The sequence below is a fragment of the Aptenodytes patagonicus genome, chromosome 4 (assembly GCF_965638725.1).
Source record: "Aptenodytes patagonicus chromosome 4, bAptPat1.pri.cur, whole genome shotgun sequence".
Classification (NCBI taxonomy): Eukaryota; Metazoa; Chordata; class Aves; order Sphenisciformes; family Spheniscidae; genus Aptenodytes; species Aptenodytes patagonicus.
The window spans coordinates 86,481,745-86,500,569 of record NC_134952.1 but is presented as its reverse complement, the minus strand read 5'-3'; the positions used below and the strand labels follow the sequence as shown (position 1 = coordinate 86,500,569).

The following is an 18,825-nucleotide window of genomic DNA, read 5'->3' as shown; positions in this document are numbered from 1 at the left end:
ATTTATCTCTATTTCAACACCTCACACCCATATTCAGTTTTCAATATTTTTTAACATCCCTCCGTGAATTTTCAGGCGGTTTTGGGCTGTGACCCCTCTTTTTGCGGGGGGACCTCCTGTGACCCCCATCCCCCAGTCACCTGCTCCTCTGCTGCATCATCACCCCCCCAGTGACATTGCGGTGCCCCAAATGACATCATCACCCCAAACCCCCCCCTTTTATTCACCCCCAGAAGAGGCTCAAAACCAGGGAAACAGTCTAGCCCTGAATGGCAGCTCATTACTTTAATAATGCCATTTACATATGTACACATACACACCCCCCCCAAAAAGGGGAGGTCCGGTAGAAAAATAAAGTGGGGGGTGGGCCCCCCCCAACGGTTGCAGCCCCCCCAGCCCCTGTCCCGCAGGCTGATGGCTGCCCCACGGCATAGGAGGAGTGTGCCTGAGGATGGTGCCACGTCTCTTGCCCAGGCTCTGCTCCGCAACGCTCCCCCTCCGTTCCCCTGCTAGGATGGGCTTCCCAGGGCCACAAACGTCCCCAGTCCCTGTTGGTCCCGGACTTACCCCACCAGACAGCCCTCACTGCCGCACTTGCAGTGCGGAGACAGTGGAGACAGAGCCAGGAGCCTCAAGACACAGGGCTGGCCCCTTACCGTCAGTACGCTTCATGACCGGCAGGCAAACCTGAGCTGGGGGGTCTTGAGCACCACAAGACGCTTACAACAAGACACCTGAAAAACAAAAATCCCAAATTATATTCCAGCATATTAAAAAACAGCACAGAAGACAGTAGATAAATTCAGTCAGAACTGTGCACCCCAGTTTTGCTCCCCTTTCGCAGGTACAGAGGAGATGCCGATGCTACCTTGCCTGCGCCCCCTCACAGTGGGGCTGCGCTGGGAGAGCTCAGGGGGAAGAGGCCAGGGCCTCCCCTAGCAGAAGGATGACTCACCTCCCTGCTGCCCTGGCTGGGAAGAGCTCCTTGTTGGGGACAGCCTCGGAGTACAGATCTGGCTGATGGATGCTCTGGCTCCAAGTAATTTCAGCTCCAGACAGGAGATGTTCCTGCTCATAGATGCTCCTTCCTGTTACAGCTGCAGGTAAGCTCAGCTCCAGCTAACAGAGGCTACAGGTTGCAGATGCTCCTCCATTTAACCATGCTGGGAGCACAGCCCCAGCTGATGGACACCACAGATTGTTTACAGCTTCAGCTAATGGACATTCCAGCTGTACAGCAGCTCTGGCTGATGGACATTCCAGTTCATTTCACTCTGGCTTGTTTCAATTTGGACATGAGGAAAAAATTCTTTACTGAAAGAGTGGTTAAACATTGGAAGAGGCTGCCCAGGGAAATGGTTGAGTCCCCATCCCTGGAGGTATTTAAAAGACGAGTAGATGAGGCGCTTAGGGACATGGTTTAGTGGGCATGGGGGTGTTGGGTTGACGGTTGGACTCGATCTTGGAGGTGTTTTCCAACCTTAATGATTCTATGATTCTAATTTCAGCTGCAGCTCTGAGATGCTCCAACCTGTTTCTGTTTCAAGTAATTTCAGCTCCAGCTCTTGCTATGAGATGTTCCTGCTTCTTACAGCTCCAGATGATGGATGCTCCCTCTTGTTACAAGCCAATTAAAGCTCCAGCTAATTGCAGCTATCTGGGCTTCTGGCAAGGTCATAAATCAATCACTGTCATAACTTGTATATGAATATGAACCGTCATAGTTGTACCTTGTCTAAATATCGAATAACTATTCTGGTGGTTGTACACACCTTGAATGAAGAGTTGGACCTGTGAAAAGTGCCGTTTCCCCCAGAGACTATGTCAGACGTTTAATTTGGCCTGGTGCACGCCTGCCTCCCTAACTTCAGGGACCAACGCAACCAGACCCCCACCAGAGGTGGGGGTCCACGCACCCTGCCCATCCCCCTCCATTCTCCCCCAGACTCCAACCCCCGTCCCCTCTGTCTCCTGCCCGCCCAAAGTTGCCCCCGAGCCTCTGTTTTGAAGTCCCAAAAAGGCAGCACTTAAGTTTTTTTTCTGAGTCCCAGAAACGCAGGACTTACCCTGCATTTTCAAGGGCTGAAAATGCACGACTTTTAGTCTTTTTCTGAGCTTCAGAAAGAAATTACTTAGCCTCACTTTTCAAGCTCTGAAAACACAGGACTTAGAGCTTGAGAACCACAGCATGTAGCCTCTGCTTTGGAGCCCCCAACCAAAGCCACTGAGCTTGTTTCAAGCCCGCAAAACACTGCACTTAACCTGTTTCTCAGGGCTTAGAAAGAGACACCTCTCAAACCCATCCCTGCATGATATGTTTGGTGGACACGTGCAAGAGAAAGGAAGAACGACCACCCCACAATCCCGTGCCTTTGAGGCCGGACAGGACAGTACTGGGGAACTAGGACTAGGGGCAAGCGTCACAGGAGGCACAGCCCTGGTGCTGTGGGGCAGGTCAGGGGTATCACTGGGCTCTGGCCATTCAGGCTTTTTTCCTCTTGTGCCAACAGTGACTTTGACCCCACACCTCCTACGAGCCAGGGGCAGCACATGCTTCACCCCTTCCTCCTGAAGTGGTGTCCAAAGTATCCAATGAACAGTGCCTGGCTCAGCAGGACAAGTTTTTAATCCTCCGGCAGCTTGCATCAACCTCGACCCATGGGATAAGGTCTGCAGATCAATGCAGAAATTGCAGCAGGGCCCAACTCTGCCTCAGAATTCTGGCACAAACTGGGGACACCAGGTCTTGCAAAGGGGCAAGAACATAGATAGTACGTGTTAGCTGCACATGCCACTTGTCAGAACCACGCTCTGCCTTGAAAAGGAGCTTCAACAGCCAATACCAGATTCTGACCCAAAGCCTGCAATGCTTATCAACCACACAATTCATGACCTGAAGCCTGACTAGGGAGCTACGCTCAGGACTGCAGGGAGGCAGCAGGCTCCCCCTCTGCTCACCCCAGCCACAGCAAACAGCCCAGCTGTGCTGGGAATAGGGCTGGCCCCAAAGATACCATCCTCCCCCAGCCGAGCCAGGCAGCAACAGCATCACTGCAGTCCATTTAGGCTCAGCTCCGAGCTCTGACCTTTCGGTAACAACCACGAGGGCTTAGCTTTCGAGTCATGCTTTGTTTTTTTTTCCCCACCAGTTTCTTTCTGGTCTCTAGTGCTGGGGTCCGCAGAAGAGCAGCATCTGGCCAAGCTGCTAGTCCCACCACACCTGAGCATGCTACCAGGCCTGTCTGGGGTGGGGTGCAGTTGTTCTTAGAAGGAAGGGTCCAGCCAGTGCTGTGGTGTGATTACCTGCCATTAGGCACCTTCCACCTCCGACGCACCAGTGCTGACATCCAAGTTTATCCAGGCCATGATGGAAGCGCCTACAGCATTGGCCACAAAACCAGAGGCCTCTCGTCCACCCTGAAAGTAAAACAGCAGGCGTTTAGCCAGCATGGCACAGGTGAAGCTCCATCCCCCTCTGAGAGAACGCGGGTGTCACCCCTGTGCAGCCCTGCCATGACCATGCAGTACTCCATGATGGGTACCACACACCGGCTACGACCAGCCCTGGAGCAACACCTCCTTGTTCTCTGGCTAGCGAGCAAGAAAGACTCTCTGCTTGGGAATTAACATCTCCACAGCTCGAGCTGCACAAAAGGGCAGAAAAGCAGTCGGGAGCTGTACTGAATAGGCAGCAGAATGAAGCGCTTCAGTATTGAACAAAAAGCTGGAAGGTCATCTGCTAAAAGATGCTGGTGCTATCGGCATTGCAACACACGCACAAACCAGAAGAAAGCAGTATGGGCCCACGGCCCATAGTTTGGGTTTAGTGCAGAGGGAAGGTGGTTGAGGTGGAGCACTCTGAAAAAACCTAACGCCCCCAAAAAACCAAGTCAAATGTCAGAACACTATATGGCTGTGACTAGTACTCTCAGCTCCTGACCCGTGGTGATACGGTTAGCAGAATTAATGCCATTTCATAAGGCTAACAGCCCTTCTCTATGGCCAACAACTCCCCTCCTCACTGGCCTTGCAGGTCCCACGCACCGGCCAAGGGGGCTGTGACAACCCCCCTCCGGGGGGGGGGGAACAGGGCAGGGCAGGGCAGAATGCAGAGCACTGTCTAGAAAACCCAGCAGTTACAGGTGCTGAGCAGGACTTGGGCCAGAACTGCTGCTGGACAGCAAAACCCGCGATGCCCCAGTGGCCAGGGACGCCTCCGGTGGCATCCACTTCCTCTGAGGACAGAGCAAAGGACTCCTATTCTTTCACGTATTTTTGAGTTCAAGTGATGATTGCCATATGGATAAGGCAAGCCAGGTATTAAGATTTGGCCCAATCCACAGATGGTCTGGCTTAGTAGAAACCATAAGCTAACCGGTGCTATGAAATATAAAATTGTGCTACACTGATTTTGCTTGTAGAAATCCTGCGCTACTCTGATCATAAAGTTCTGTGCTATGCTAATCATAAAGTTCCATTCAAAAAAATAAAGCTTTAATGGTAACTACAACTTAGTGCCGTCATCATTCTGCCAAGGATCCCTGGAAGAACCTGGCTGTCTGGCCCCATCGTGTCGGGTGATAAAATTTGTCAACTACAACTTCCATCCAGTCATAAGAGGAATCCTTAGAGGCAAGAGTTAGTTATTACAGTATCTGTCCCCTTTCTCAAGGCACTCTGGCTCAGATGTACATTTCTTCCCATATGGAAGAGAAAAGCCTTATTGTCATAGGAGAGCTTTACTCCTAGCGTGCACCAGCATTAGTCTCACTCTAGAAATTACTATAGTCCTACAATTTATATGCAAGAACTAAAGATGGTTCCTGGGAGTAGAAAACGCTTTCCTGTGTCAGCACAATCCCTGGCAGAGCCGCTATGAGAGATCGCTGTACAAGTCATGACGAACAACTCCGCAGGTATGGACTTGGTCTTCGGCACTTCACTAACCCCCTGCTTCCCATACTCACAAATACACCGTCCTCACACCAGCAGCTTTGTGGCTCATGCTCGTAAAAAAAGACTCAGAAAGAAACGCTCCATGATGTGGTTTTGCTGGACAGACATTTTAATCTCTGCCACGGAGGCTGGGGTGTTATACGACATATTGTTGCATAACGATTCGTGCATGGCAGGTGGCAACTTGGACATGATGCCACATGAAACCCGGGAAGCTGAGAGCATGGAAAACATGCATTAAATAAAACATCAAAACAGCTGCAATGCTGAGCTAAACAAGGAGCAGTTCAGTGTCAAATGCTACCGAGTAACACGTAAGAACTATCATTGCAAACACTTTTGGTGAGAAAGCATAAGATTAGAGCCAGCATTAGAAGGAAGACTTGATTATCGATTTAGAAAGCAAAAATATTAAACAAAATAAAATAGATAAAAAGAAGAAAGGATTGAAAAATACTGTCCACACTGCTGAGAAGCAGATTTTTCTATTTTAGGAGCCAGCACATTCAGAAACGAGGACTGTGTTTTAATAATATGCAATTACCTAATTCTGGGTCACTCGCACACGTTTCTGGGTAGCACCTCCGCCTCATTCCAGGCCCATCAGTTTTTTTTTTTTTAGTAATACAGTCACAGTAATTTGATGGCAGTTTGAGAAATAAGCCTTTTATAGAAGTCCATCCTTTCTACCACCACCACAAGAACGCGATACCAATAGAGCTAACGACCCCGTGCAGAAAGCAGTACAGTTTCTTAAAGCAAACCGCAGGGCTTGCAATTGTTTCAGATTTCTCCGTTAGTTTCCCTACAAGTGTATGAAGCATATGAAATGTTGGAGAACAGTTTTATTTTCTACGCCAATTAAGCTGCCCTTCAACTCAGTGTGACAAAATTAGGTTATGTCCAGGAGTGAAATGCCCATAAAATAGCCAAGGTCAGCTGACTGCCCTTCTCCCAGACAATTTCTCCAGACTTTACTTTCCATCTCAAGGAAACTCACTGGCTCACTCACTTTTTAGGCATTTCAGGACAGCAGAAGAGTTATACCTTGGGTACTCCTGGAACTGACAGCCTCCCTTCATCACCAAGTTCTGGAGGGCACAGCTACAAAGAGGGAGAGATGAAGATGTTCCCTGACTGTTGTTTTCTCAAGCAGCTTCTGCAGAAAATGGGTGATCATTTCCAAAGGCTCCTGCAAAGGCAACGGCCACACTTCAGACTTCCCATAGCGTCAGTCCAGCTTGATGTGTATATGAGGTTTACGCATGGGCAAGGTTTTGGTAGCAGGCCGGGCTGCAGGGGTGGCTTCTGTGAGAAGATGCCAGAAGCTGCTCCCGTGTCCGACAGAGCCAGTTCCCACCGGCTCCAAGGAGGACCCACCGCCAACTGAAGCTGAGCCCATCAGCGATGCTGGTAGCACCTGGTTCTGACACCACCGTGCGCTCTACTATCTTTTGAACCTCAAAGGCCGATTTTTCAAACATGATCAATGTGCTTCAAGACAGAAATAAACACTTCTGTAAGTCACACTGCAACCCCTACAACATTGAGAGGATCCCTGTTAACTCTCAAGTTCATCAGTGATCAAGAAACCGGGTAATCAAAAGGGCAATTCATTTTCCCAGGGTACCCGATCACTGCAAAACCTTGTACCACACAGGAAAAGCAAACCAAGCCATTTGTGTGTTGAAGCCCCCGCGTGCACCAGGTAGGGAAGGAACTTCGAGCATCTAGTCACAATTACAATAAAAGTGATATACGCAGTAACTGGATGCAGCTTTACATGTATTCTCTCCCCAAACCTGCCACTAGCCCTACAGAGCAGAATCCTCTTTTATTTCTCATTCGGACCATTTTAACAGGATGTCAGAACACACTCTACTTTCCTCGATGTCACTGCAACCGAAGTTGCAGTGCAATGCATGTACGTGTATTGTACCTAGAATCCCTCACCTGAGAGAAAATTAGCTCTTAGTCTCTATTTACTTACTCCTATTGAAACCTAATATCTTCTGAAATTGAGGTGGTGTTTAATACAAATATTGTTTGTAATTTGATTTCCACCGCCCACAGTTGTTACATAGATTATTTCCCCCAACACGCTTCTTTAGTGGAAGCGCACAAAATGCCAAAATAAATGCTTGTACTGCTTCTTTGGTTCAGCCACCATTTGTTTTGGTCATGATTTAGAGATGTATGCCACTAGTAAATCCTGTAGAAGGGCAGCACCGAAACCACATGAGATGGCTCTGACTCATGATGTAGGCTGTTTATCTTCAAAATAGTTTAGCACTATCTAGAAATACTATCAGGCTTTTGGACTATTAATTCCACAAAGCCCTTTTCTTGCCCTTCCTTTGCCTTCTTCCTTGTCTTCAGGAATTAAGTTCCTTGATTATAGAATCATAGAATCATAGAATCATTGAGGTTGGAAAAGACCTCTAAGATCATCGAGTCCAACCGTCGACCCAACACCACCATGCCCACTAAACCATGTCCCTAAGCGCCTCATCTACACGTCTTTTAAATACCTCCAGGGATGGGGACTCCACCACTTCCCTGGGCAGCCTGTTCCAATGTTTCACCACTCTTTCAGTGAAGAAATTTTTCCTCACATCCAATCTAGACCTCCCCTGGCGCAACTTGAGGCCATTTCCTCTCGTCCTATCGCTTGTTACTTCGGAGAAAAGACCAACACCCACCTCGCTACAACCTCCTTTCAGGTAGTTGTAGAGAGCAATGAGGTCTCCCCTCAGCCTCCTTTTCTCCAGGCTAAACAGTCCCAGTTCCCTCAGCCGCTCCTCATCAGACTTGTTCTCCAGACCCCTCACCAGCCTCGTTGCCCTTCTCTGGACACGCTCCAGCACCTCGACGTCCTTCTTGTAGTGAGGGGCCCAAAACTGAACACGGTATTCGAGGTGCGGCCTCACCAGGGCCGAGTACAGGGGCACGATCACTTCCCTACTCCTGCTGGCCACACTCTTTCTGATACAGGCCAGGATGCCATTGGTCTTCTTGGCCGCCTGGGCACACTGCCGGCTCATGTTCAGCCGCCTGTTGACCAACACCCCCAGGTCCTTTTCCGACAGGCAGCTTTCCAGCCACTCTTCCCCAAGCCTGTAGCGCTGCATGGGGTGGTTGTGACCCAAGTGCAGGACCCAGCATTGAGCCTCATACGACTGGCCTCAGCCCATCGATCCAGCCTGTCCAGGTCCCTCTGCAGAGCCTTCCTACCCTCGAGCAGATCAACACTCCCGCCCAGCTTGGCGTCGTCTGCAAACTGACTGAGGGTGCACTCAATCCCCTCATCCAGATCATCAATAAAGATATTAAACAAGACCGGCCCCAGTACTGAGCCCTGGGGAACAGCGCTCGTGACCAGCCGCCAACTGGATGTAACTCCATTCACCACAACTCTCTGGTTTACTTCACAAAAATGCTGTGGCATCCCTACTGTGCTAAGGAATTACAAAACTGAAAGCATGAATTTGGATCTGAAAAAGTTAATTGTATTACCCCTCTCTTTTTATTATAATAATTTCACTAACGCAGAAAAGCATATAAGCATTTGGGTCATACTGATATGTAATAGAAATTTTCATTTCTCAATCAGGTAACACTGATTTTATAAACAAAGGTCTGTTTTATCTAGGAACTAGCTCTAGCTATCAATATTAATACATTAATACATATTAATAATACACAGAAAAGGCCAGCACCTTTGTCCTGCTAGAAATGGAGAGAAAACTGCAAGAAACACGCCCTCTGTAATCCATTCGGGGTATTCTAAGATGCTGAGCACAACTCCAGCATCAGCCTGTGCAAAAGGAATACGGCATGTGCCAGACTCTCCCAACATCAGGCAGTGAACAAAACAATTCCACGATGAAAACTACGCAACACTGGACTGACGAGGTTTTCATCCTAAAACAAGTACTTGGGTAACAGCGTGTGAAATGTCCATGGGAACTTCACGATACATGATGCTCTGACTGCACTCAAGCGATGAGGAGATCACAAGACATGTACTGCGGCTGCACTAAGGACTGTTTCAGCAGCAACGTGGAGCAACTCAAAGGACTCCCTCGCCCCTGAGTTTAGGGGAGGCTGGGAACTGCTTTAAACTCTGTCCCAGCTGATTACAAACAACAGTCTGAGCAGTGCTACCCGCGGTGTTCTCTGATATTGGTGAGAACTATCCCCTCGCACAATCTAGTTTGTGGTGGACAGCTGAAAACTCAGTTTGGCCCGGGCAGCCCTTTAATTCCTGGGAGAAAACATCCTCCACAAGCATGGATTGCCCTTTGCTGAACAGAAAAAATATATTAAATCTTTTTGAGAGCATTCTCCCACATGTGGCAGAGAATGCTCTCTTTTTTATTACAGTGGCATTTAGGAGCACACGAGCAAGGCTGTCACAGAACGCATGTATTTTAACTAGAGACAAACTGCGGTAAGCTGGTAGGTCAGCCAAGTCCCTCTCCTCACGGGAGAGGAGAGACTTTCAGACATGAGACTCCAAGTTGCCCAAGGGGACAACTAATTCACACTCCCGTTTCCTACTGCACACGACTCTCCTCATTTTCCAGACACTGCTACCAGAAAAGGAGGGGCATCTGACACACAACTCTCAAAGTATTTGTCTGTTGTCCTCAGACTGTATATTTCTCCTACATTTTTGTCCATGGCTTTACAAAATTAAAGCATCCTCATCAAAATGGCCCTTTACAAAACCAAATTGGAAAAGCTGAACAAAGGCTGCAACTGAAACCGGATCTCTTTTTTGTGTCCTTCTCGCAGCAAGTGTCCGGATGGAGTCCTCTGAGGAACAGCTACCGGCTCCTTCTCAAAGCAGCGGCTGGTGGCAACGTTACCTGGCTGGGTTCCTGTGATCAACTTAACAGATTGAGTCCATGGTTCTGACTTCATGGCTTATGCTTCATCTTCTTGTCTTACGCTTTATGTTGCTTGCTGGCCTTAACCATCCCCTTGCCTCTAACAAGCGAGCAACGTTTTCATGGCCAAAGTGCTCTTAACTCTGCATATCAATTTCCAAATATGCCAAAACTTACCATCCATATTATTTTCATTAAATGCTACCTGCTTATCTAACTGTTCTATTAGAAAGTCTAGATTTGACAGAAACTTCAGCAATTAGGTAAAAGATTTAACCGAACAATTACTTTTCAACCTTTTACTTCTGAAAGATACAGAAAAACCCTACTTTGATCCTGAATAAATTAAGCAAACAAAGATTTCACCTTGAGGAATGTAACAGTCTGTTTCTGCTCCAATAAGTAAACTACCCACTTGAGCCTTGACAGAACCCAATGCTTGTCAGCTCTCCCAGCAGGTCTTTCTCAGCAGGCCACTGGCATTTGTGAATTTTCTTGTATTTAGGTACAATGTAACAGAGAAATCTTACCACCTGGCACTGGCTCCCAGCAGTACTGGATTAGAAAATTAGCTGTCCTCTATATTGCCACCTTGTGTAAACAGCTTGAGAGTATGCTTTGATACTGGCATATACAAGGCAACTCACACCTTAGGCTGGATGCAATGAATATCAAAATCACTCTATGCATAATGTTGCACTGTGTACCTGTGGATTTGCTGAACGGATGCACATAGTATTTACATTTTTTAAATAAAGAAGAGACACTGAGAAAATCGGATACCAATTTAAAACCAAGAGCAGCACTACTGAAATAATCCTTAGGATCTAATATTTACCATGTACAAGGAATACCTTGAACAGCAGTGCCCTCTCCAGCCAAGTTCTGCAATCCTAACACATAATCACTTACATGTATTCTTTACGCAAATAAAACCAGCTCATTCAACCTCTCCTGGCAGGATTTCCAAATCAAGTTTTTCCTAGTTTGTTTGGACTGGGTAGACTGACTAGAAAGGTCTTTACTTTTCTCCAGGTGAGGTTTCCGAAACAAGAGACCAGTACTCCATCCCACAGGCCATGAGAAGCTGAGAAGTCCTTGACCAGTGTAAGCACTACTTAGCAACAACTAAAACATCACTGTGTTATCAATGTTATTCTTATACTAAATCCAAAACTCAGCACTGTACCAGCTATCAGGAAGAAAATTATCTCTATCACAGCCAAAACCAGGACAACAAGCAACTTGAAGCAAGCAGCAGAATGAGGATGAAGGAATTTCAGAAGCCCTGAAAACTAAGTAATGCATCAGGACATCAAGTGGAATAAACATCTCTGAATGTCTGTGCAACACATGCAGCATCCCAGACCCTGACCAGATTCTCCTGTCTAGTCAGCAGGCTCCAATCCTGAATTAAACCTGATTTGCCTAGATGAAATAACCAGAGAAAAAGGCTCGGAGGTGGAGGTTAACTCCAGAACTGTAAGACCGGGGAGCACAGTGCCAAGACACCTGGCACCAGCTACACCCCAGCCTGGGCACCACACTGCTGAAACTGCACAGGCTATGTCTGCTGCGTGGACCTGGCCAGGCTGTGTCAGTCCAGGTCCTTAGTGGCTTCCTATCCCACCACAGAACCTGGACATCTCCAGGGCACCACTCCCCTCCACGCTCTGCCACCCTAACCAGACCAGACAGGCACCCACCTTTGAGCAGCCAGGTTAGATAATCAGCAGTGCTCCCTGACACTGACGCTGAACGCTTACCACCACCACATTCTCCACCATGGCTGGCTGGAACTGGAGGAGCATCCCTTTCTCCTCCCACTGTCTTGAGATGAATCTCCTTTCGGCATCCCCAGCTGTAGGAACATAGCACTGGACTGTGAAACAAGACCTCAACAAGAACGACCCGAGCAATGAGCCCTTCCCAGTACATTGGCACTTTCCCTCCCTGCAACTTGGGTCTCTTTCCTTTCCTGAACTGCTCTTCGCAGGGCTACGTTTCAGTTTTCTGTTCAGGGTGGACATCCAGTGGTCGAGCCAGTGATGGCAGCTGAACAAGGGTAGTGCTGTGGTCTAAAGAAGATATACAGCCAGCAGTCACTAGTGTCCACTGTACCCCTCCGTCACAGACCAGACATGCTCCCCAGGTTACACGTCAGAACAAGGAAAGAAGGATCTCATCAGGGAGCCAGGGTCATTTTCTCACACCTTGGCCTAGTGGTACAAAACCTTAACTCTGCTATGCAGCAAGGATCTATTTTTCTTTTTGTTGCCCCTCCTCAAGCCTCAGGGACCTGCTGCTCCTGGGTGTTTAGAGGAAAGGGGGAGTTGCGCACCCAACAGACTGTGGGTTGCTTCTGCAAAATGCATATCTGCCCAGAGCCAGAGAAGAGGCTGTCGCAGCTTGGGACTCGACCTGCAGAGCAAGCAACATGCCCCCAAGTAATGTCAGCTACATAGATGCTCTGTATTACAAAGAACAGCTTCAGTCAGTCCTGCCTGGTACACCTAAGTGCATTTTACTCCTCCCTCTGATAGCCAGAAGGAGTTGGCAGCAGGCAGCCATTTCCAGCCAGTGTGTGTGACCCTCCTGGAGCACCTCCATCTGCTTGTGGTCCCCTACCTCTTTTTCTTCTCAGATACATTTTATGTTTTCCAGTACAGGCTTCATTCTTGCTAAGTAAGAAAAGAGGAAGAGGTATTTGCCCTTCCTGCAGTGTTACCATGTCTATCACATCCTTGGCAGCTGCTGGCACCTCTAGGCTCCGATACCATCTGTTGCTCAGGAAATACCACTGCTCCCGGCAAACTGAGGCACATTCAGTGAATGACCAGACAAGGAGGAGGAAACAAGGAGGTTGCTCTGCAGGCAACACACAGGCATATACTTTGCCCATTAAAAAGGAGGCAGGTGGGGGCAATGCAGATACCACAGTCAGAAAGAAAAACCAAAGACAGATTATTATAATATTCCTAACCCTAGCAAAACACTCAGGAAGACTGCATCAGCAGAGAGCACAGTTCTTGAGTGCTGTGAGTAAAATCCATTAAACCCCCAATCAAGATGTCAATTACTCACTGCTGCTGCAGGAGGGCTACTCCCAAGCAAGCTTTTTCTGTGGCACTTACATGATCCACCTCCTTAATAGTTTTAGAGCCGCAGATGCAAACCAAAAACTCCCCTGAGCCTTCCGACACAATACTGGCATTTTCTCCTGTAAAGAAATCACGTATTACAGAGTTGAAAAAAACTGAAATGTTGTCTTGGTCCGGACCCCTCTGAGACACATGCTTCTAGCAGTTCTGGACAATCCCATTACAGTATTTTCAAGCCTTTAAAAGCACATGTGTTGTTTGGGTTTTTTGTTTTTTAAATCAAAACGAGCACAACCAGACAGGTGCAAAACAAACAGCAAAGCAGGAATACCAAAGGAACTCCCCAGGAACTGACTATTTCCACAGGGCTGACTGTGATTCTTCATTCCCATGCTTCCAAGTTTCCTTCGGTGACCTCTCATGCTTTCTTTTCCTGCATTTGACTGTTGTCTTCTCAGATTTCTACAAGCAAACTCAATCTTTCAGAAATGAAGCTGTTGGTAGTTAGCTTCTTATAACCACAGTAATAATACAAAGTCACATCCAGAGGCAACAAGGACAGCTGCTTTATCACAGGACAACTGCCTTAGCACTGTGACAACTAACCAGGATGTGTCTCATCTGCAAGTGTTATCACTGTCCAATACCTTGCTTAAAGAAGGAGTCTGAGAAGCCCAAGGAATGCGCCATAGAAAACGCCCTGCACGACTGCATATGAAACCATCTCAGCAAAAACGCCCTGTTCCTGCTAAAGTAATCATTAGTTCCAGTTCCAATCTTCGTAATCAAACCGGACTCTAGTGGGACTTCTCACACGCTCTCTTCCAGAGAGGCAAGCTGCAAAGCACGTTCTGATTCACTGCTGAGAGCTATTAACTTATTTTGCTTCCTACAACATAGACTTTCTCACACTGTCCTGATATCCCCTTCTGTCAGACTCTATCCTTTACCCTCAGAAGCAGCACAACAGTGCCAGCACCATGCAGCTCTACCTGAGGTGAGATGCTCCCCACACCTGAGGGACAAATCAGCTTTCCTGACTTGCCATCTCCACATCGCACAGCACTCATAGCACAGCTGTGCAGCAAAACCCACAAGCAATGGGCAAACAGTAAATTTACACAGGCAAAAATTGGCTCAGAAACAATGGCAAATTGCATCACTCATAAGGACGCATAAGGAAGCAATGCAACCTGCTTAAGTCACTGGAGTGATTCTGACTGGAAAACTGCTGTACATCATGGAGTCAGTGATCCATAGAACAGTTCGCCAGAGTAGGCATGGGTCTGGGTTGCACTGCACTGCATGTACAGCCTGACCTTCAGGCCTGTGCTGAGCTGCACATATCCCTCGGCCACAGGGTATACTGAATCAGCTCATCGCAGCAAAAGAGGCTGCAGGCAGCTCCACCTCAGTACCAAGGATTACACCATAGCCTTGCCTTAATCAGTAAGTGCAGCAACAAACTCTCGTGCAAATGACCTTCCTGTTTGACAACAGAAAAAGAGAACAGAGTTGTTGCCTTGTAAGGAAATCCTATAATAGCTCACAGGACCAAAATGGGGGATTGTCTTCTATGGCTGGGGTCTGAATAGCGTGCTGCACAGCATGCTGCACATCCGTCAGAAGCCCCTTGGATGCCACACCTCTTCGGGTTGCCAGCATCTGAGAAGATTAAGACTACGCTTTTCTCTTCTTTATAGTGTTAAACTAATAAATAGCTTCTGAAGTGACACCTGACAGAGTGAGTGCCTTTCTTACTGGGAGCAGGACAGACCAGCACCTGGTACAATACAGAAACCTGCTGTATTACCTTCCAGGCTACCTGCTTCAGCTCCAGTGCTTTTCTAGCAGACCCCTCCTCTGCCTCCCCTCCCAGCAGCCTTTCTGACAACACCCTCTTCCCAGTTCCCTCTGAAACACAATACATGGGGCTTAAGGAACCACAGCTCTTCCTGAGGACAAACGTTAGCAGCTTTTCAGCAAGAAAGGAGAGGGGGTAATATCATCTAACACACCCTGATCAAGAGAAACTGGGCTACATGGTTTCTGAGGGCAGCCTAAGAAACTCAGCACAGAAAGCAGTAAGATGTACTGTCCAAAGAAAAAATTTATTCCTATAAGTCTTCAAGAATTACATCATTGACCCCATCCACACACTCTGTAACGATGAAAATAAAGAACACTTGCTTCCGAAGAGCTACAGCAGATGGATCACCTCTTTCTTCATTGGTCTCCTGCCCTTTTTTGTTCAAACTAATAGGCTTCACCACTGTGCAGAAAATACCTGGCTAGATTTACATGAACAACCAGAAACAGTCATACAACCTAGGAAGAAGTTCACAATACAGGTATACCACATTAGGAGCTAAAGCAATCGTTACACAGACACAACCACGCACTAAACAAAGGCTTTCCAACACAAAAGGCCTAGAGCACATATACACTAATAAGGAACCAGAAGGGGCTCTGTAACCCTGCACAAACCTGCCCATGCCTATACACACACACTTTCAAAAATTATCTACCAGAAAATGCTGGATCAAGCCATTCACCACAGTCACAAGGCACACCACATGGTAACACGGCATAACACATGAGGTGGGCTGAGAGTTTTAAGGCAAGAAATACCTTCCCCCCCACACACACTCAAGACCTTTGTGATTACAGATCTATGATCTCTCCACGCGAAATGCACCTGCCCAAAAGGTTTTCAAGTGGCCTGAAGCACCGTACACTGAAAACGATCAGGGAGAGACCTGAACTTGTCAGCTGCTTGGGAAAGTGAACGATTCCTGACCAGGGCTTCTCTGATGGGCCCACAGACCACCGGTAGCCGCCCCACAGTTACCTGTGTCACTACGTGTGCCACACAGCTGTCCAGGACAGCCGGCTGGCCAAAATGCCGTGCCTTCAGCAGAACCCCGATGAAATGTCTCGCGCTGACACCTCCAGCTCCCCCAGGCCAAAAACAGCCTGTTCTCTCAACCCCTGCCCAGGAACAAAGCAACGCCCTCCCACTCACCACTATTCTTTAAGCGAGATAAGGGACAACCCCACACAGCGGGGGCAGAAGCTGCGCCCTACGCTGTTACCCGTCACCCCAGGGCCCGGGCGCACACATAGGCAGTTTCCGACCCGCGGCCACAGCCGCGCTGCTCTCCGAGGGGGCTGCCACAGGCGAGGCTCAGGCACAGCGAGGCCTCGAAGCGTCCCCAGGGGCTGATGGCCACCGCTGCCATCGCTGCCGAGGGGATGGCTGCCGACCGGGCTGCAGCAGCCTCCCGCCGCCGCCTCGGCGCTCCCAGCCCAACCCCGAGCAGGCTCCGTCAGCCGCAGCGCCTATAGCGAGGGGCGGGCTTCCGAGACAGGACTGCAGAGGGGCCCAGGCAACGCAAAGACACGCCCCACAACCCGGCTTTCTCACACAGCAGCGGCTCGGGCTCCGCAGGGACCGCCGCCGCCGGCGCCACCGCGGCCGCCACGAGCCGAGCCGAGCCGAGCCGAGCCGAGCCGAGCCGAGCCGAACCCCGCCCCGCCGGAAACTTCATGCTTGCGGGGCGGCCCTTAAATGGCGGTGGGAAGGACCGCCCCCTCGCCGCGCCCACACGCCGCACGGGACCACCCCCGCGCCTAGCGGTGGAGCGCCAGCGCCCCCTGCTGACCAATTCTAGCTAAGGAGCATGCGCGCCCCCTGCTGGCCGAGCCGTGCTCAGCTCGCGAGCGCCCCCTCCTGGCCGAGACCAACGGCTGAGCGCGACTATCCGCGCCCCCCCCCCCCCGCCAGCCGGCCCAATGCCGCCTGTGAGAGCCCGGGGCCGCCTCAACGGCCGCCCCGGCCCCTCGCTTCAGCCTGGCACCCCGGCCCCACAGGCTGCTGCCGCCGAGCAGGGCCCAGCCTCATCCCGGCTGGCGCCACAGGGAGACCACCAGGACATCGTGGCGGCCCTGGCACCTGGGGAGTCTCACACCTGCTCATTCCACAGAGGGCCAAGGAGAGCCGGTGCCAGCTCTCCGCAGTGAGGGATGCCAAGGTCCGAGGGGGCACGCCAGCCAGGGTGGGCCAGCCAGGCCAGCTCCTTTGATGGTGAGCTAGTGGGAAAACATTGCAGGTCCTGTTCATGTCCAGGCAGATCTGCTGCATGTCCTCAAAGAGCTGCTGGATATGACTGCCATTCGTGACAAACACTGAGCCATCGGGGAAGGGAGCGAGCACAAGCGAAAGCGGCCTGTGGCCGCTGGCCTCTGGCCACGTGCAGGGGAGCTCAGGCCTGTGGGGCCACCCTGGTGGGTCACTGCCCTGCACCACACCAGTCTGTGAGCTGGGGACTGACCAGTGCCTGGGGACCGGTGGGCAGCAGTAAGCAGAGGGCCTGAGGTTAGCCACAGTCTGCTAACAAAACAAACAAAAAAATGAAGCCTAAGACATTGCAAGGCCAATGTATTCCTTGGAAATGTAGGCATCTGGGCTTGGCCTCCACCTTACCGATGCTGGGTCTGCGTGTCATTCTAGGGAAATGGTATTTTCCTTGTGTGGAATGTAGACTGTCCATTTAGCTGTGCCCCCAGCAGTTACTGAGATTTCCAAAGGCACTCAGAGGCTCTGGTTGATTACTGCTGTGATGCCTCACTGTATCAGAAAGAAAAGGTGGTGTATTTTTCTCACAAAAGGCCTCCTATGGTCATCTGAAGAAATAATCTCTTTCCAAGGGACTGACTCTTTTCTTACAGTCCATAGCCGGCTTTTGTCCCTACAGCATTCAGTTTGCCTTCTGTCAAGCTTTCTACCTGCTGTAAAACATTTCAATGGTTTTTCCTACTTGCTCCACAACTCCCACAACAACCACCTGATGCAGCTCTCCTTTCAGCCCCCACACCAAGGAGACTTTCCCTGGGACGGCCCTTATGTGATGGCCGAGTTGTTCCAGCTCTCACCCTGTCTGTACCCAGCTGAGGAAGTCTCTGTCCCATGGGATACACTCAGAAACTCCTCCTGCGATGTGCCAGTCCCCTGCCCCTTCAGTGAAATTTGCTGCAATATGGGCTAAGTTAAAACGTGTTGGCAGAAGTTGCAGAATACATTAAGAAAACAGTTGCTGGTTGCTGGATATGGGCACAATATAAACACATTTCGTCCTACGGGCTTTCATTCCTATGCAGCGTTGAACTGCACCTCAGCGCCCCCCCAACCTGGGGCTCACTGGGCTCAGAAACGGGTCTCTCTAAGGGCACGACATAAGACGGCGCGGGAAGCCCAGCCGCCACGCTCACAGTCAGTGCGGGACACTTTCTTATGGTTACACTGACAAAGGTGTGGATAAGGCTGGAAGTAATGGAAATGCTGACTTTTCTGGCCTTTTATTTGTGTAAGGTATAGTGCAGAGGACTCAGCAGCTCACAGGAGAAACACGCAGTGCTGCTTGACTTTTATTTTCAGTTCACGTTAAGACTATTTTTAAAGCTTCTGCCCTCTGCTGTGCCAGATGCCAGCTGGTGTGGGCACCTGGACTCCTGAGGGAACCAGTTGTTCTGAGTGGTAAGTATTCACTTTCCTTTGCATGAGGCTTGTAGGAGATTTCCTGCAATTTTTAAAACCTGTCTCAAATGTGGCAGATCCAAAAAAGGGCATTTAAAGAAGGCAGTTTTTTAACTTTACACTCTATAGCCTGGCAAAGAGCACCATTTTGGTGTCAGTTGCTTGGCTTTCTCCCCTACCGATGAGGTCCCAGCCTCCCAGTGAGATCTCGCTGAAGATATTCTCACATTTCCCTCAAGTATGTGGCTGCAATGGCCCAAGGCCAGTGAAGAAGCTGACTTTGCCCATGCCTGAATCAGCAGCAAGTACAGCACGTGACTTGCAGAGCCCAGGGAAC

The 18,825-nt window shown here is 49.5% G+C and overlaps 1 protein-coding gene across 1 annotated transcript in view; it reads right to left on the bottom strand.

Moving 5' to 3' along the window:
- Positions 1-270: 270 nt before the first annotated feature.
- The window catches only part of BMP3 (bone morphogenetic protein 3), a 64,264-nt gene continuing 45,709 nt past the window's right edge, over positions 271-18,825 (bottom strand). Inside the window, exons 4-5 of the mRNA XM_076337503.1 lie at positions 3,304-3,417; positions 271-734 (exon numbers count right to left, since the gene is read on the bottom strand). Coding sequence (XP_076193618.1) covers positions 3,310-3,417 — 108 coding nt within the window. The 3' untranslated portion in view covers positions 271-734; positions 3,304-3,309. The remainder of the gene's footprint in view (positions 735-3,303; positions 3,418-18,825) is intronic.